The sequence below is a fragment of the Podarcis filfolensis genome, assembly GCF_964270895.1.
Source record: "Podarcis filfolensis genome assembly, chromosome: 3".
NCBI classification, from domain to species: domain Eukaryota; kingdom Metazoa; phylum Chordata; class Lepidosauria; order Squamata; family Lacertidae; genus Podarcis; species Podarcis filfolensis.
This window is the reverse complement of record NC_139606.1, coordinates 40,830,262-40,843,866: the sequence shown is the minus strand read 5'-3', so window position 1 is coordinate 40,843,866 and position 13,605 is coordinate 40,830,262. Positions and strand designations below refer to the sequence as shown.

The window sequence follows — 13,605 nt, the reverse complement described above, 5'->3', positions numbered from 1 at the left end:
ACACACCTGTGACCCAATAATTTACACAAGTTAAAACAAATTTGCTTGCTGAGTCCAATTTTCTGCTGGATTTAAGAGAGCGACAGGAAACTGCAGACATTCAAAATGTCATCTCCTGTGCTTCTGCATAGATTCCTCGATTCTGAAATACTATACTACAAGCACTGGCTGAATATATTTTCTGCAATAAGAGCCGTAAGAAAATAGAGAAATTAAACACTAAGATTGTGTGTGTGTGTGTGTGTGTGTGTGTGTGTGTGTGTATTGCTTGCTTTCAGATGGCGGCTGGCTGGTCTAGCTCCATCAGAGAGCACTCCCTTTGCATGCATGTTCAATCACTGGCATCTTCAGGTATCCCTGGTCTGAAACTCTGGAGAGCCTGTGACAGCCAGTGGAAATCTGAGATGGCAAAATCTGTTTTCTGGCCACATCAGAAAAGCTATTACAGAAAGTTCATTTACACAGAAGATATCAAAAAAGCCACCGTTTTATCCCGTCTGGCGTCCTTATTATTAATATATACCGTATTTTTCGTCCTATAGGGCGCACCGGCCCATAGGACGCACCTAGTTTTTTTTGGGGGGGGGAATGAATAAAAAAAAATTATTTCCCCCCCCCCCCCAGCCGCGGCTGCCACCCCAAGCCTTGCGCACACCTGCCCGAAGCACGGGGCACCCTCCGGAGGGCTCCCTGTGCTTCGGGCGGCAGGCTGCCGCCCCAAGCCTCGCGCGCTCGGCGGGACCTCCGGCCGGGTGCGCAAGGCTTGCGGACACTCACCGGGGCTGCAGGCTGCCGCCCGCAAGCCTTGTGAGCCCGCGGGAACTCCCGCCGGGCTTGCAAGGCTTGCGGATAGCTTCCTGAAGCCTGGAGAGCGAGAGGGGTCGGTGCGCACCGATGCCTCTCGCTCTCCAGGCTTCAGCGAAAGCCTGCATTCGCCCCATAGGACGCACACGCATTTCCCCTTCATTTTTGGAGGGGAAAAAGTGCGTCCTATGGGGCGAAAAATACGGTAACAAGGAAGAAGAAGGACCCAGATACAACAGCAGATTATGGAAGTTTGTGGCATTCTTAATAGCTAAAAGAGACTTGATGTGGAAGATCAGTGACCAGCATCTTGGAAATTCTGTGTGCCACTGGGGTGTGGGTTTGTTTAGAGAAACCTGGTCCTGTTATTCCTTGTAGGGTACTTGCAGCCATGATAATAGACTGAACCAAGCTCTAATTATTTATTATTACACCTATTTTCTCACTAGCGTGGCACAAATTGTGGCTGCATGGAATATACAACCTCATCTGAGACTCGTACTCTTTATTATGGATTATATATCATTGACATGTTGTCTGAATGCTTTAAAAGGCTTTATAAATGATGATGATGATGATATCACTAGGCAGTATAATGTGCTGCTGTTTAAATTCTGTAAGTTCCCACTTCTGTCTCCTAAATCTGAGAATATGTACAAAGGCACTGTTGAGTTGGAAGACTTAACTCTGAGGGCATGTCTGCTCTACAAGTGAACTCGCTTCCGTCTGGCACTGCCTTTGTTCACTTCACTGGTCTGCTGCTGAGGCAGCCTGGATGCCCTGGTCTGCTCCTTACGACTGGGATAGTCTCCAGCTTTGGGATCTCTTTGTGGGGCAGCTTGAAGCAGCTTCTACTGCCAGTCCTAATCTTAAGGTTGTTTTTTGACAGCAGCCGCCTTATTTTGCATTTCTCTTACTCTTTAAAAAAACATTTTCTTCCTGCACAGCTGATAAATCAGACAGGTAGGTAGAAAACAGCAGCGTGGTGAGAGTTTATCATTGTTCCTGTTTCTATAAGCCTGAAGGGGCTACGTTCTGGGGATTGCAGCTAAAGCCAAAATAATGCATAGTTAAAACACATTGGGTGCAATGGCAGGTTGGATTGCCAAAGACTTTTTCCCCCAGACGCCCATCCCCTTTTTATTTATTTTATTTCTTACCTTTCTTGCCAAGCACATAAAGCTGAATGCATGCAAGTTAAACGCACATAAGTTGTGGGCACACTGTATACAGTTCCATGCAGACTGTATTTATCAGGTAGGGGCCATAGTTCAGTGGCAGAACATCTGCTTTGCATGCCAAAGGTTCCAGGTTCGATCCCCAGCATCTCCACTTGGGGATGGGAATGTCCCCTCCGAAATCCTGGAGAGTTGCTGCCAGTCAGTGAGGACAGTATGGAATAGATAGACCAATGGTTTGACAGCTTCCTACACACAACTTTTTGCAGAATTGGGCAACCTTAACGCCTATACAAGGGTCCATTTAGTGCAGGGTGGATGATTGCAGGTGGGTGCAGGATATGTTTGTATAAGAGATGACACAGTGTGACCTGAGTAGCCTACCAAAAAGACCCCCAACTTTTAGCACTTACACTCATTTAAAAGCAATCAATTCATTAAGCTAGTCTCAAAACTGCAGGCATTTTCGCTAACATTTGATTTACTTATGCGCAGTAAGGGAATGCTTTTCCTGATCGGATCAATGTATGAATGTCCTTATTTTCAAAGAAGTTACCAATCTGAAAGAACAAATTTTATTTACAAAACCAAGTGCCTGGGATAATTAACAATGAATTGCCTCTCTTCTGAAGCACTTTTAATGTTCTCTAGAGGGCATATTTGAACTTAAAAAACCTGAATGTTAATTGTGGAAATGAGAAATGTAAAAATTTGTGAAGCATGTGAGGGTAATTGGCTGGAGGCAAAGTTGTGTTGTGTAGTTGTTGTTTTTTTAAGATGACTGTGTGGAAGAAAATACTTTTTTTTTTTTAAACAAGAGTAAAAGGCTAACCATAGCTCCTGAATGAAATGGTCATTTTTTGGAAAAACGGAAAGTTACTTCAGCCTGAGACTGGTGTGATAACGTAGAATAATTCTCTTCGTTACTCTGACCTGGAGCTCAGTGTGCTGCGCAGGCTTATTTACGTCATGTGAAGAAATTTCGTTCTGGAGCTGAAAATTTATGGTCTGTGTGTGCTAAAAGGTGCCCTTCCGCAAGGCGAAGAAGGCCTCTTCAGTTTGCAGCAGCAGCTTTCCTGACTTAGTGCAAGATACTTGTGCGAGGAAAGCAAACTTTCTCAACCTCTTGAACGATATTCCTCTAGCTCTTGCACAGTAGTTCACAAACATCAGACTTGGCCAGAATTTCTTCTGCACATGCTCCTCCAGGTGCAACTCCATGTGTGCAACCATGTATGAGACTACTAGATTGAGATGCACGCATTTAGGAAAGAAAATGTGTTTTTCACACCAGTCCTGTGCTCATATCACATCATTGCTGCTTTGCCAGTGAAATGTCCAGTGCATGCCCAAGCCTGGAAGGGGGAAGAGAAAATCCTCAACTAGAAAACACAAACATGGTACAAAAGCTACAGGCATGCCTCAGGTGGCACACCAAATACTAATATTATAGTGTTCTCCCTTTCCTGTTTCCTAAGGTGTGGTCAGCCCTGTCAGTTCCGACAGTACTACACAGAGCAGGGGATGCTTTCACTGAGATTGCCATCTGCTTATAGCATGTGAACAGATGGCTAGCACTGTGAAGAGCTACCCCTTAAGGGTTATCTCTTCGGTGGCGCAGGAGTACTGTGTATATCCCCTCCCCAGATGAATGTGACTTTCTCCCTCCTACTCAACCATGCCTGGCAGTTTCTCAAACTTCCAATAGGCTTTCCATGGGTGGGACCGTGTCCCCATTCATGGTTCATTTTTGTTAGATCAGAAAAACAGCAGAATGTGCTGGTGGTGCCTGTGTACCGTAGGACCACAGCTGGCCTTCACCTGAAGACATGCCTTTTGCCACGGCCTTTTTCTTGAAGGAGAGCTCAGTTGATGGGTTTGCTTTCTACAGCTGGACTTGGTGATATCTTAATAACCTTGGGTTGTTTGTATCTTTGCCCCCTGTTTTTATTATTTTAGTATTTTATTGGAGTGTTTTTGGTATCATTGTTTCATGCCGAACTTTATATTATTGTTCATTGCCTTGCAATAAATTCTCTAAAAGCGTTAATTAAAATAAACAAATAGTACATTGTTGTCTTAAGTTTGGCCTGACTTACGTCACAGAGGAAAGCAAAAGTACTTCCGATTCAAAATTCCTCTAAATGAATGTGTGGCTTGATGCTTCACTCGCCAATCCATGAAGCCACAAATTCCCCTTAAAAATCGTGGTTGTACTTTTCTCAGATTTTCCGCACAACTCTACCAGTTATTTACAAGTTACGACTTTTCAAGATCCTCTCCCACCAGATTCCAGTTTACAAAAGGAGCAGTAAATTAAAGATTCCGTGTCAGCACTGATGTTTTCTGATCATAGTATCAAATTTCAATCATTAGCATCAAGACTCTTTAGATTCCATTGCAAAAGAATCCAAATTCCACATCAAGAAAGTCTAGTTTACTAGGTGTGCATTATTTATTCCCCAGTGTTTGGGTGCTCAAAGAATACGGCATTATTATTTTTAGAAAGCTCCAAAGGCCACCAAGTCACTCTTACTTGGGCTTTGGGAATGGGGGTTTCAGATTTTGTTTGTTCATAATGTGCCTTGGAGCACAGTCCCAGAAATAATTTCCACTGATCTTGCCACAAGAGGTTTCCACAACCGTAGAGAAACAAACAGGAAGATAAGATTCCAAAACGTAGTAAGCAAATAAGCTAAGCAAGTACATCGTGTACATGTAAAACAATAATCCCTCAGGATGCAAAGACCTTTGCATTTGGTAATAAAGACTTCTGTTGTCTTTCAGGTACATTTTATTTTGTTGGCAAATGAGTGACAGATTTTTGCCTTGTGTGGATGTGAACTGCTGCAAATCTACAAAGATATTTTCTTTCCTTTTTATAGCCAACAAGACGATCTGCAAGATTGTCAGCTGTAAGTATTTATAAGAGCTTGTTTGTGTAGATAGGAAGCCACATTCGTTCTCATGCCACCCTTGACAAGGTGGCACTGGCCATGCCATGTGGCGAGTGGTAAGCCAATGTTACCTAGATTTGGTGTTTAATCCTTGAATGTAAATCGGGCCTCTGGAACGATCAAACTTTCCTGAGCAGCAAGAAGCCCCGGGACAGCTACGATGGGTTTTGTTTCCTTTTGGTCTGAGCACAAGATCTGTAGCATTTTTATAATAATTTATTTTACCTACAAATATGCACATAGAGCATATTGGAAGGAACAGATCTTCCAACATTGGCTATCAGCACTCCTGATCCTGCTTTAGATACTCAGCCAAACTCTTGCAGCCTCTCTCCCCTAAGGCAAGTAGTAGAACTAGCTCCAAACTATTTGTGGCCCCCTTCCTCTGGATGAAATGTGTCATTTTCCAAAGTCTGTAAAGGATATCTGGAGTGCACCCCCAGTCATTAAAGAATATTAAACTCCAGTTGTTAAAGTTTCTGAGATTTATAGCAGGCGCAAGGAACCTGTGGCTTTCGAGGTGTTGTTCGACTACAGTTCCCATCATCCTTGACCATCAGCGATGTCATCTGGGGCTGATTGGAACTTGAGTCCATCAGCATATGGGGGACCACAGGCTCCCCATTCCTGATTCACAGGAATCTGAATAACCAAACTCACATGTTGTGTTGGTTGGCTGGCTTCTTATAGCCTTTCCAGAAAAGAAATGTGTGGTCATTTTGTGTGTGTGTGAAGAGAGAGAAATGCAACCTCTTTGGGAGATGACGGGAAACTGTTTCTCACAGTACATCTATAACGTGCAGAGAACCAGACTTTCAGACATTTTGATAAGATATAGAAGGTAATTTTGACTGAAGCCTATCTGTAGAAACGGCCTCTGGCTTCTTTGGTGTCACATGTTAAGAAGTGGGGAAAGGGGAAAGATTAAGAAACAATTGGTAGCAACTGTGCTAATGCTTGGATTGTCTGAAATTCTTTCCTAGAAACCAGCTCCACCAAAACCTGAGCCTAAGCCAAGAAAAACCACTAAGGTAAAAATTTATTTTAACAGTGGTTTGTTTTTTGTTTTACTCTGCCTACTGGGCGCTTTCTCTGTGCCGCTACATTATCTTGTTCCGTCTACCCAACATGAATAGAGGGTTATAACTGTTAATAGTTAATAGTGTTAATCATTACATCTTAAAGTAATTAAAATTAATGTAGGATTAACATAAGAAAAGGCAGCAACTGCGGGTCAGTTCTGTGAAACTTTTGCAACAGTAAACAACCTGAGTTGTAGGCTCACAGCCTGGGATAGTTGTCACATAATGTATTGTTATAAGCACAGATACTAACAACATTCAGAGGTGAAAACACAGTATATAATTATGGGAAAGGGAATGGTAAATCAATTTCTTCAGCTTAGCAAAATTTAAAGTTAGAAGACTCTATTGGGCATGAGCTCTCTTCCATGAGTGCATGAGCATGTCTCTGGAAAAGAAATTAGCAATAGTTTTTACTTTTACATACTAAGTACCTTGCAGTTCTTCACTGCTGGTGCACCTATACCACATTTTAAATTTTATTTTGTCACGAAAGCCAAAAACATCTAATTCTCACAAGGTGCAAAAATAAAATGGACACTCCTGAGATTAATTCTGCGCCCCCTCCCTTCCATCAGATTTAAGCCTAATAATCAGTAGCTTTATAGCCCGTTCCACAATCAAAGGAGCCCCAAGAAAAACGATATCCCGCTTCTCTGGAGTCTAGAGCTGTAGCAGTCTCCCAATTAAGCTGCAGCCAGTGTCAGTTGAAACCGAAAAGCACAGATATGAGAGGTCTGCTTTGAATGGGCATCCCTCCAGAACAAGGGACTTTCCGCCTTCCCCTCTTTCCTTTTCATGCACCCTGCACCCTCCCCAAATCTGCTCTGGAGAGTTAGGGGAACCTCTAGAGCAAATGGAGAGGGGAATTCCTGTTGCACAAATGGAAATGGTTGCAGCGATAGGACGTATTACTTTGCTACCTTGGGATAAATGCCCAGTACTTCACAGAGGTGGAGCAGCACTGATGTTGTGTATGGTTAGCATGTCAGACTAGGATTGAGGAGGCCTAGTTTCAAATGCTTCCTCAGCCATGAAGCTCACTGGGTGACTTTGGGCCAGTCACTACCAGCCTAACTTACCTCACAGGGTTGTGAAGATAAAATGGAGGAAGTGTGTGTCGCCTTGAGTTCCAGGAAATAAAGACGGGATATAAATAATACCGTCGTGGCAAAGTAATTTGTGTTGTTATATTAGCCTGAGATAAAAGAATAATAGAAGCATTGAAAATAATTGATCGTTTTAAGGGCTGCACACAGTTTGGTAAATCCTAATTAGATAGAGCATGTAGTTGTTTTCCAGCTGTTCTGACTTCAGCCCTGTCTTAAACTCACTTTGCCTTCCGCCTTTTCCTCCCAAGCCAAAAATTACTGGACACTTGGCGAGCCGAGTACATATTTGTATATAGCTCTGGAGCCCTGTAAATATATATATATAGTCCACCCCCCCCCCCCCCGCATACAGCGAGGGCTTGGTTTGGCCTGAAAGGAGGGCGCCCACCTCTGAGCTGCAATATTTGCAGTGGGCTACATTATAGGGCTGGTGTAAGCTATTCTCAGCATAGTCCTCCAACCTGCAATCAAGGCAAAACACTTAACCGGCCTGCAGGGCTGTTGTACCCTGAAAACCCCCAGCTGTCATGCAAGAAGTGTTAGTGTGGATAATTAGTTGTCTGGAGTTTCACCTTCTAGCATATTCCATGTTCTTATTAGCCAGTCCTTAATATATAGGCACTTCCCGAGATGATAGATAGATGATAGATAGATAAGCTTACCTCTCTACTGGAACCATCAGATTAAGCCAAAATATTTTCAGTGCACAAGATTAAAATACCTTGTAGTTTTTTGGTCGTCTTCCACAGAAGTGGTGACAAAAGCGGCCTAGTTGACTCGGGTTCCTGCGTGTAAACACATGTACGCCAATCCCGTTTCTGGACTGGCATATGTACCTTTCCCTCTTCACACAAAACCTGGAGGGGTGGAGGCGGAAAGGAATTGCTCAGCTGGTTAGAGCACGGTGCTAATAATGCCAAGGTTGCTGGTTTGATCCCCATAGGGGACAGCTGTCTATTCCTGCATTGAAGGGGGTTAGAGTAGATGTTCCTCGGAGTCCCTTCCAACTCTACAATTCTGTGATTCCATGAGAGCCCAGGTGCCTGTGGAATGTGCCTAGAGAGCTTTCAGTGATTTATTTCTGATGGGTTTTTGCAGAGTGCTCACAGTTGCTGGGGAGCTTTCTCGGTTCTATAATGAATCCATCTCCCTCTGTTTGATCTTGTTTTCCAGAAGGAACCTGGAGCAAAGGCCAGCAAAGGTGCTAAGGGGAAGAAGGATGAAAAGCAGGAAGCGGCAAAGGAAGGTACTGCACCGTCTGAAAATGGTGAAAGTAACACTGAAGAGGTACTTGGCACGCAGAACTCCTGCCGATTCACTCAGTTGTGTTTTGTAATTCGGTTTTTCCAGCCATTGCAAGCATGTTCATAATATTTCTTTTTATTGCCCCGTGATGTTATTACAGATCCGCATCTCTCGCTCCACTGTTAGTGTTTCAGCATCCAGAGGTGCCCCACCCAGCACACTGTCAGTAAAGGGGCAGATTGAAACAGTGAAAGTTCAGGGTACGGTAGAGCAATCTGCATGTGTGCAGTGAATAGAGGCAGATAGTAGTGTGGTGCTTTTCATTGTGAACAATTGAAGCTGGCAGGTAAGGCTTCTCTGGCTTTTGAAAATCAGGAACCAATGAATGTAAGTTTATAGATGTCCTGTCTATATCAATGCAGTGTTTAAAAGTCCGGAACTGGGCTGTACAAATACTGCAAAAGGAAAGATTGCATATTGGCTGTGCTGCTTTTTTTAAAAAAAGAGACTTACATGTAGTGGTCAGTTGCCAAAACCTTCTTTTCCGTTTCCTTTTTTTGCAGGTACAGAGAACTGAATCAGTAGATGACAAGTGCGTGTGAACTGACATGAACATTTGAGGATGATTTTATGTACCTCTAGACAACTTTTAAAAGATATTTTTATCAAGTATTTTGTAAATGCTAATTTTTTAGAACTTAAAATAAGTTGACAAACTGTATATGAACATTTCCCTCCTTCCATACCCACGCTTCTAGAAATCCCCAATGTTGCCAAGTTTTTAAAAAGTATCAGCTTAACATTGGGGGAGGGGGAAAAGTGTTTGTAAGGTCGGACCAGCATTCCATATTCTCGCTTTTCAGAAATGTATGTCTTGTGCATATGGTGATGTTTTTACCGTGGGTGTTTGGGTTTTTCTTGCGGTTTTTTCTAGAGCAATAATCCGTGGTGTTTTTGTACTTAAAGTTTATGCGATTTTAATGAAACATGTACAGATAATGGCCACTTGCTGACTCCTTTGGGTTCTTTTCGTTTGTTAACAATAACGATGTCTCCTTGCCAGCAAATATAACCCCCCCAATATTTTCACTAAATCTGAGATATGCTGCCTTATAGATAACTTCGCTCAGGCTGGGAGGATACTAAGCACACTTATTTAGAAGATATGTCCCATTGATTTCACAACTTAATAATTTGGCAATACAGCTCATTGTTTAGAACCAGAGGATTTAAAATACAAAATAATTCCAACTAAGTGGGTTTTAGGTGAAAGCCAAAGCGCTGTGTGATCTCCATGGAGCACTCATAATACATGCAGATCTGTGCGAAAAGATTCACATATGCAGACCAGCACAGCTTGCGACAAGTTGTGTCGTAAGTACCAGCCAACCATACATTGTAGGATGCTAGGCATTTCAGAAGTCATGTCTGCATATGCAAAACCAGAAAGCTTCTTGAGCCCTGGTGGGCTGCCATACATGGCTGGCTGGGTCCAAGGTCTGACATTTTAGCACAAGGTCTAAAACGCCCAGCCAGGCATGGCCAAACTTGGCCCTCCAGATGTTTTGGGACTACAACTTCCATCATCCCTAGCTAACAGGACCAGTGGTCAGGGATGATGGGAATTGTAGTCCCAAAAACATCTGGAGGGCCAAGTTTGGCCATGCCTGCAAGGGGTCTTTTTCCAGCATTTTTGTTTCCTGCTTCAACGTAAATAGCACTGTAACAGCAGAAGCTGAGCTTTGGAAACTCAATTTCTTTATCGCTTACGAGATGCAGCCTTTGATTTCACATCTCCTCTTAATTAAACCCCAGTTCCATGTAAACACTGGAGATTATGCTACTGTAATTTCTGTTATGTTCCTGCTTTTAATCTCTTATTTGGCAATTCCACCTGCTTTATTGGAGGAATGGTGGTCAATGGAGGTTAAACAACATCATGTGGTACCTGGTAGAGAGGATGAAGCTGGAATATATTAAAAGGTCTGGGGTTGTAACGGTGGTGTTAAACAAGCTGAATGATTTCTAGTGCCCATGCTAACACTGCTTTGGTCCATTATAAGCATCTGGTCATCTCCCCCTCTCTATTTTTCTCCTATTTTTTTGCCTGGAACTTGAATATTTCTATTGTTTGCAGGGTGGGAAGGGAAACTATTTCTTGTCTTTTCATAACATTTATTTTCATTGCTGTGCTGGTGGCCATAATGTCTAGGAATATATGCATGTTTCAGTCAATAAATGAAGTAATTATCACCTAACCCCCTAGTGTCTTTATTTAGGACTGGGCAAAAATGGTACCACCGGCAGTAGCCTCCTACTTTGAAAAATATCGTTTCATTTCAGTTGGTTTAGCTCCTCTGTTATACACACACATTACAGAAATGGAGGGAAACTACACCTAACAAGTGCATCTTGTGTTGATATACAAGAATAAAGTGACATACAAAAGCTTCAGAACATGTTTATGGGCAAATGCATTATTATATTTTCATTAATCCTCACCAGATCACAGTGCATTGGATTGGTTTTTAAACAAAACCCAGCTGTTTCCTTTAATAGAGAATGTCCTACCTAAGCATACACAATTGCCCTGTGATTTGCTTCCTGCCGTGAAGCTCTATCGACTTCGTTATTTAGCTGCTCTCACAAGTGTTTGAATCTCTTAACACACGCACACTAATGAATTTCTTTGCAACATCCCTTTGATGTAGGAAGGTATTATTATCTTCCATCTTACAGATAGGTAATTAAGACACAAGAGATTTATTGCCCAGCCCTTAATGCTGTTCTACCGAAAGAATATGGAGTGAGCAGAGATTGCCTTGACCAAGAGTTTGGGAAAGTATTCATGTGCTGGACAAATTAGGAATTAAATCTAGTCAGAAATCATAGCCTTCTCACCTTTTTGTGTCTCTGCTTTAATTTAGCTTAGAGCAGATATGCTCCAAACGGGTTATTTTTCCCCCCAGCAAGTCCATTTGGATTGCAGGAACCAAATGCTTCAGCTGTGAAACGCTAACTTAAAAGTGCCTAGTGCCTTAAGAGTGCATTCAGTTTGAAATAATATGTAAACCTCATTTAAAGTACTTCCTTTCCTGGAAATGCTATCTTGCCTTGAAGAGAATATGTAGGAGGCAAGGTCAAAGGGAAAGTGATAGGATGTACTCTGCATGGGTGAATATGTTCTCATCCATGCTTTTCTGCAAAACTTTGCAGTCTCCGTTTATGTTATGTCTGTTATAGCTTCTTCCCTAGATCAACATGATATATTGCTGTTACATAGATTTGTGGTGTGACCACACTTGAAAAACTACAGTTCTGGTCACCACATCTCAGAAAAAGCTATTGCAGAGCTGAAAAATATACAGAGAATAGCAAGCAAAATTAACCAGTGGCTAAAGTGAACTTCCACTATGTGGAAAGATTACAACAATTTCGGCTTTTTAGTTTGGAAAAGATACAGGGAATTTTTTCTCCCTTGGTATTAAAACCAAAGGTCATCCAGTGAAGCCAGATATTGGAAGATTCAGGGAAGACAAAAGGAAATATTTATTTACACAAATCTTTCTTTAAACTGTGTAATTTGCTACCACAAAATGCAGTAATGACTACCAACTTGGATGGCTTTCAAACCATTAAACTTTATTTTGTTTTACACTGTTTAGGTCACTGCAACGTAAGAAGAAGCTCTTGGTGTTTGCAGAATCTGAGTAATATTTAATTAAAGGATTTATACTGTTAGCAATATTTTCAGACAATTTAACAAAAGCAAGATATAATACCGAAGTAAAAATAAAGCATAGTTTATATGTTAAAATAGCATGCAGTGACGAAAAGATGGTGCAGCTGGTGTCAGACAAACATGTCTCGAAAGGGAATTTGATAGACTGAGCACCACAACTAACAAGGCCTTCTCCGGGTGCCACCCACCTGATTTCACTAGTAAGGTGAATAAACCTCCCTCTCTAAAGTGGAAAAACATTGTCCATAGGACCATGCTACCTAAATAGTGCTGAGAGAAATGAGGAAGAGGATGGTAACCCCCAAGATAAAATGGAGAACCCAGACCTTGGGATTAGGCTCTTAAGAGTGCTAACTCAACACAACCTAGTAAGAGATGCCTTCCTGAAGGTGTCAGTACCCTCCAGGAGCTTCTGATGAATAGCATACAATCAAACATAACTGCATGAGTGCTAGTTAGTGCATGAAGGGATTAAGACTACAGAGCTGGATTCCTAGACTCAACTACGTCACGCCCCCCTTCTCTGATGAGAGAGAAAGTAAAGCCTTTCCTTCCTGTTCCTTCTCTCTCTATGTCATGTAACTGACCAAGGAAGACTTGCCTAAGCAAGCGCCAAGCTTTGAACATGTGTTTGAAGCTATCTCTCTGTATTTTTGACCCAAGCGTATTCTGCCTGTATTCTCCATTGCTGCTGCTTCGAGAAATGCATGGATTTGACCTTTGGAACATTTTGTAAGTAAAGCATTTAAAACTTATTTAGCAGTGTGTGGGCTGTTCATTGCAAGAGGGGTAGAAATAGGAACACGGTTTCCAAGCAGACTAAACGGGATAAAAGAGTCTAACAACCTATATTCCCAGTTTAAACAGTTTAAACCCAGTTAAAAGTTAGCAGCAGTAAACTCTGCTACTGCCCCATGTTTTGAATTGAGGCACCCAACCGATGCATTTATTATATTATTCACCCCACACACGTGGGTTACAGGGATTCATATTTTTCCTTCCAAATATAACAAATCTAATATCCTTGAATTGAAACGAGGTGTAAATTGTACTTGGAGTAGACTCGTTTAAATTAAAGGGGTTTTAGTTAATCACGAGCAACCAAAGTCCTGCTAATCCACACTGGATTCAATCCATTGTGAGTAAGGAAACATTATTGGTATCAGCTTTTCAAACAAATAAGATTTAGTGGCTGTGTTTCAATGTACTATGAAACAAAGATACTATGTGTAAGGGACAGAGCTGGAAATGGTCAGTGCTTTTTCTGGGAGTAGGGTTTACATTATAATGTAGAAGTAATATGTACACACAATGTATTTTGTTGCATGGGAAATGAAGAAAGCAGCTGTATTTTGCTCATCCCCACCCTGCTTCCCAAATCCCTGGCTGTGGTGTTATGGGAACATGAACACACCAGACCCGCACCCTATCAGCTGCCTTCCTAATAAGGGAGCAGGTGCTGTTTATCTGCCTTCGCTTTTGTAT

The 13,605-nt window shown here is 42.0% G+C and overlaps 1 protein-coding gene and 2 long non-coding RNA genes across 9 annotated transcripts in view; 2 read left to right on the top strand and 1 right to left on the bottom strand.

Annotated features, from left to right (window-relative positions):
- LOC310760153 overlaps positions 1 to 10,636 on the top strand; it is a 146,248-nt gene extending 135,612 nt beyond the window's left edge. Inside the window, exon 2 of the long non-coding RNA XR_014546805.1 lies at positions 10,010 to 10,636. This is a non-coding gene — a long non-coding RNA (uncharacterized lncRNA). The remainder of the gene's footprint in view (positions 1 to 10,009) is intronic.
- The window catches only part of HMGN3 (high mobility group nucleosomal binding domain 3), a 31,364-nt gene extending 20,728 nt beyond the window's left edge, over positions 1 to 10,636 (top strand). For 2 of the 7 annotated variants that reach the window (XM_083608159.1, XM_083608158.1), the window contains exons 3-7: positions 4,868 to 4,897; positions 5,923 to 5,970; positions 8,307 to 8,420; positions 8,539 to 8,638; positions 8,942 to 10,636. In XM_083608159.1, coding sequence (XP_083464285.1) covers positions 4,868 to 4,897; positions 5,923 to 5,970; positions 8,307 to 8,420; positions 8,539 to 8,638; positions 8,942 to 8,955 — 306 coding nt within the window. In that variant the 3' untranslated portion in view covers positions 8,956 to 10,636. Of the gene's footprint in view, positions 1 to 4,867; positions 4,898 to 5,922; positions 5,971 to 8,306; positions 8,421 to 8,538 lie in introns of all 7 variants that reach the window. The other 5 variants (XM_083608161.1, XM_083608160.1, XM_083608157.1 and 2 more) reach the window with 3 other exon arrangements.
- On the bottom strand, positions 1,966 to 7,657 carry LOC310760158. Its single transcript, XR_014546812.1, has 2 exons — positions 7,104 to 7,657; positions 1,966 to 2,542 (listed from the first exon to the last, which is right to left on the bottom strand). It is a non-coding gene; the product is annotated as an uncharacterized lncRNA (long non-coding RNA).
- Positions 10,637 to 13,605: the final 2,969 nt, after the last annotated feature.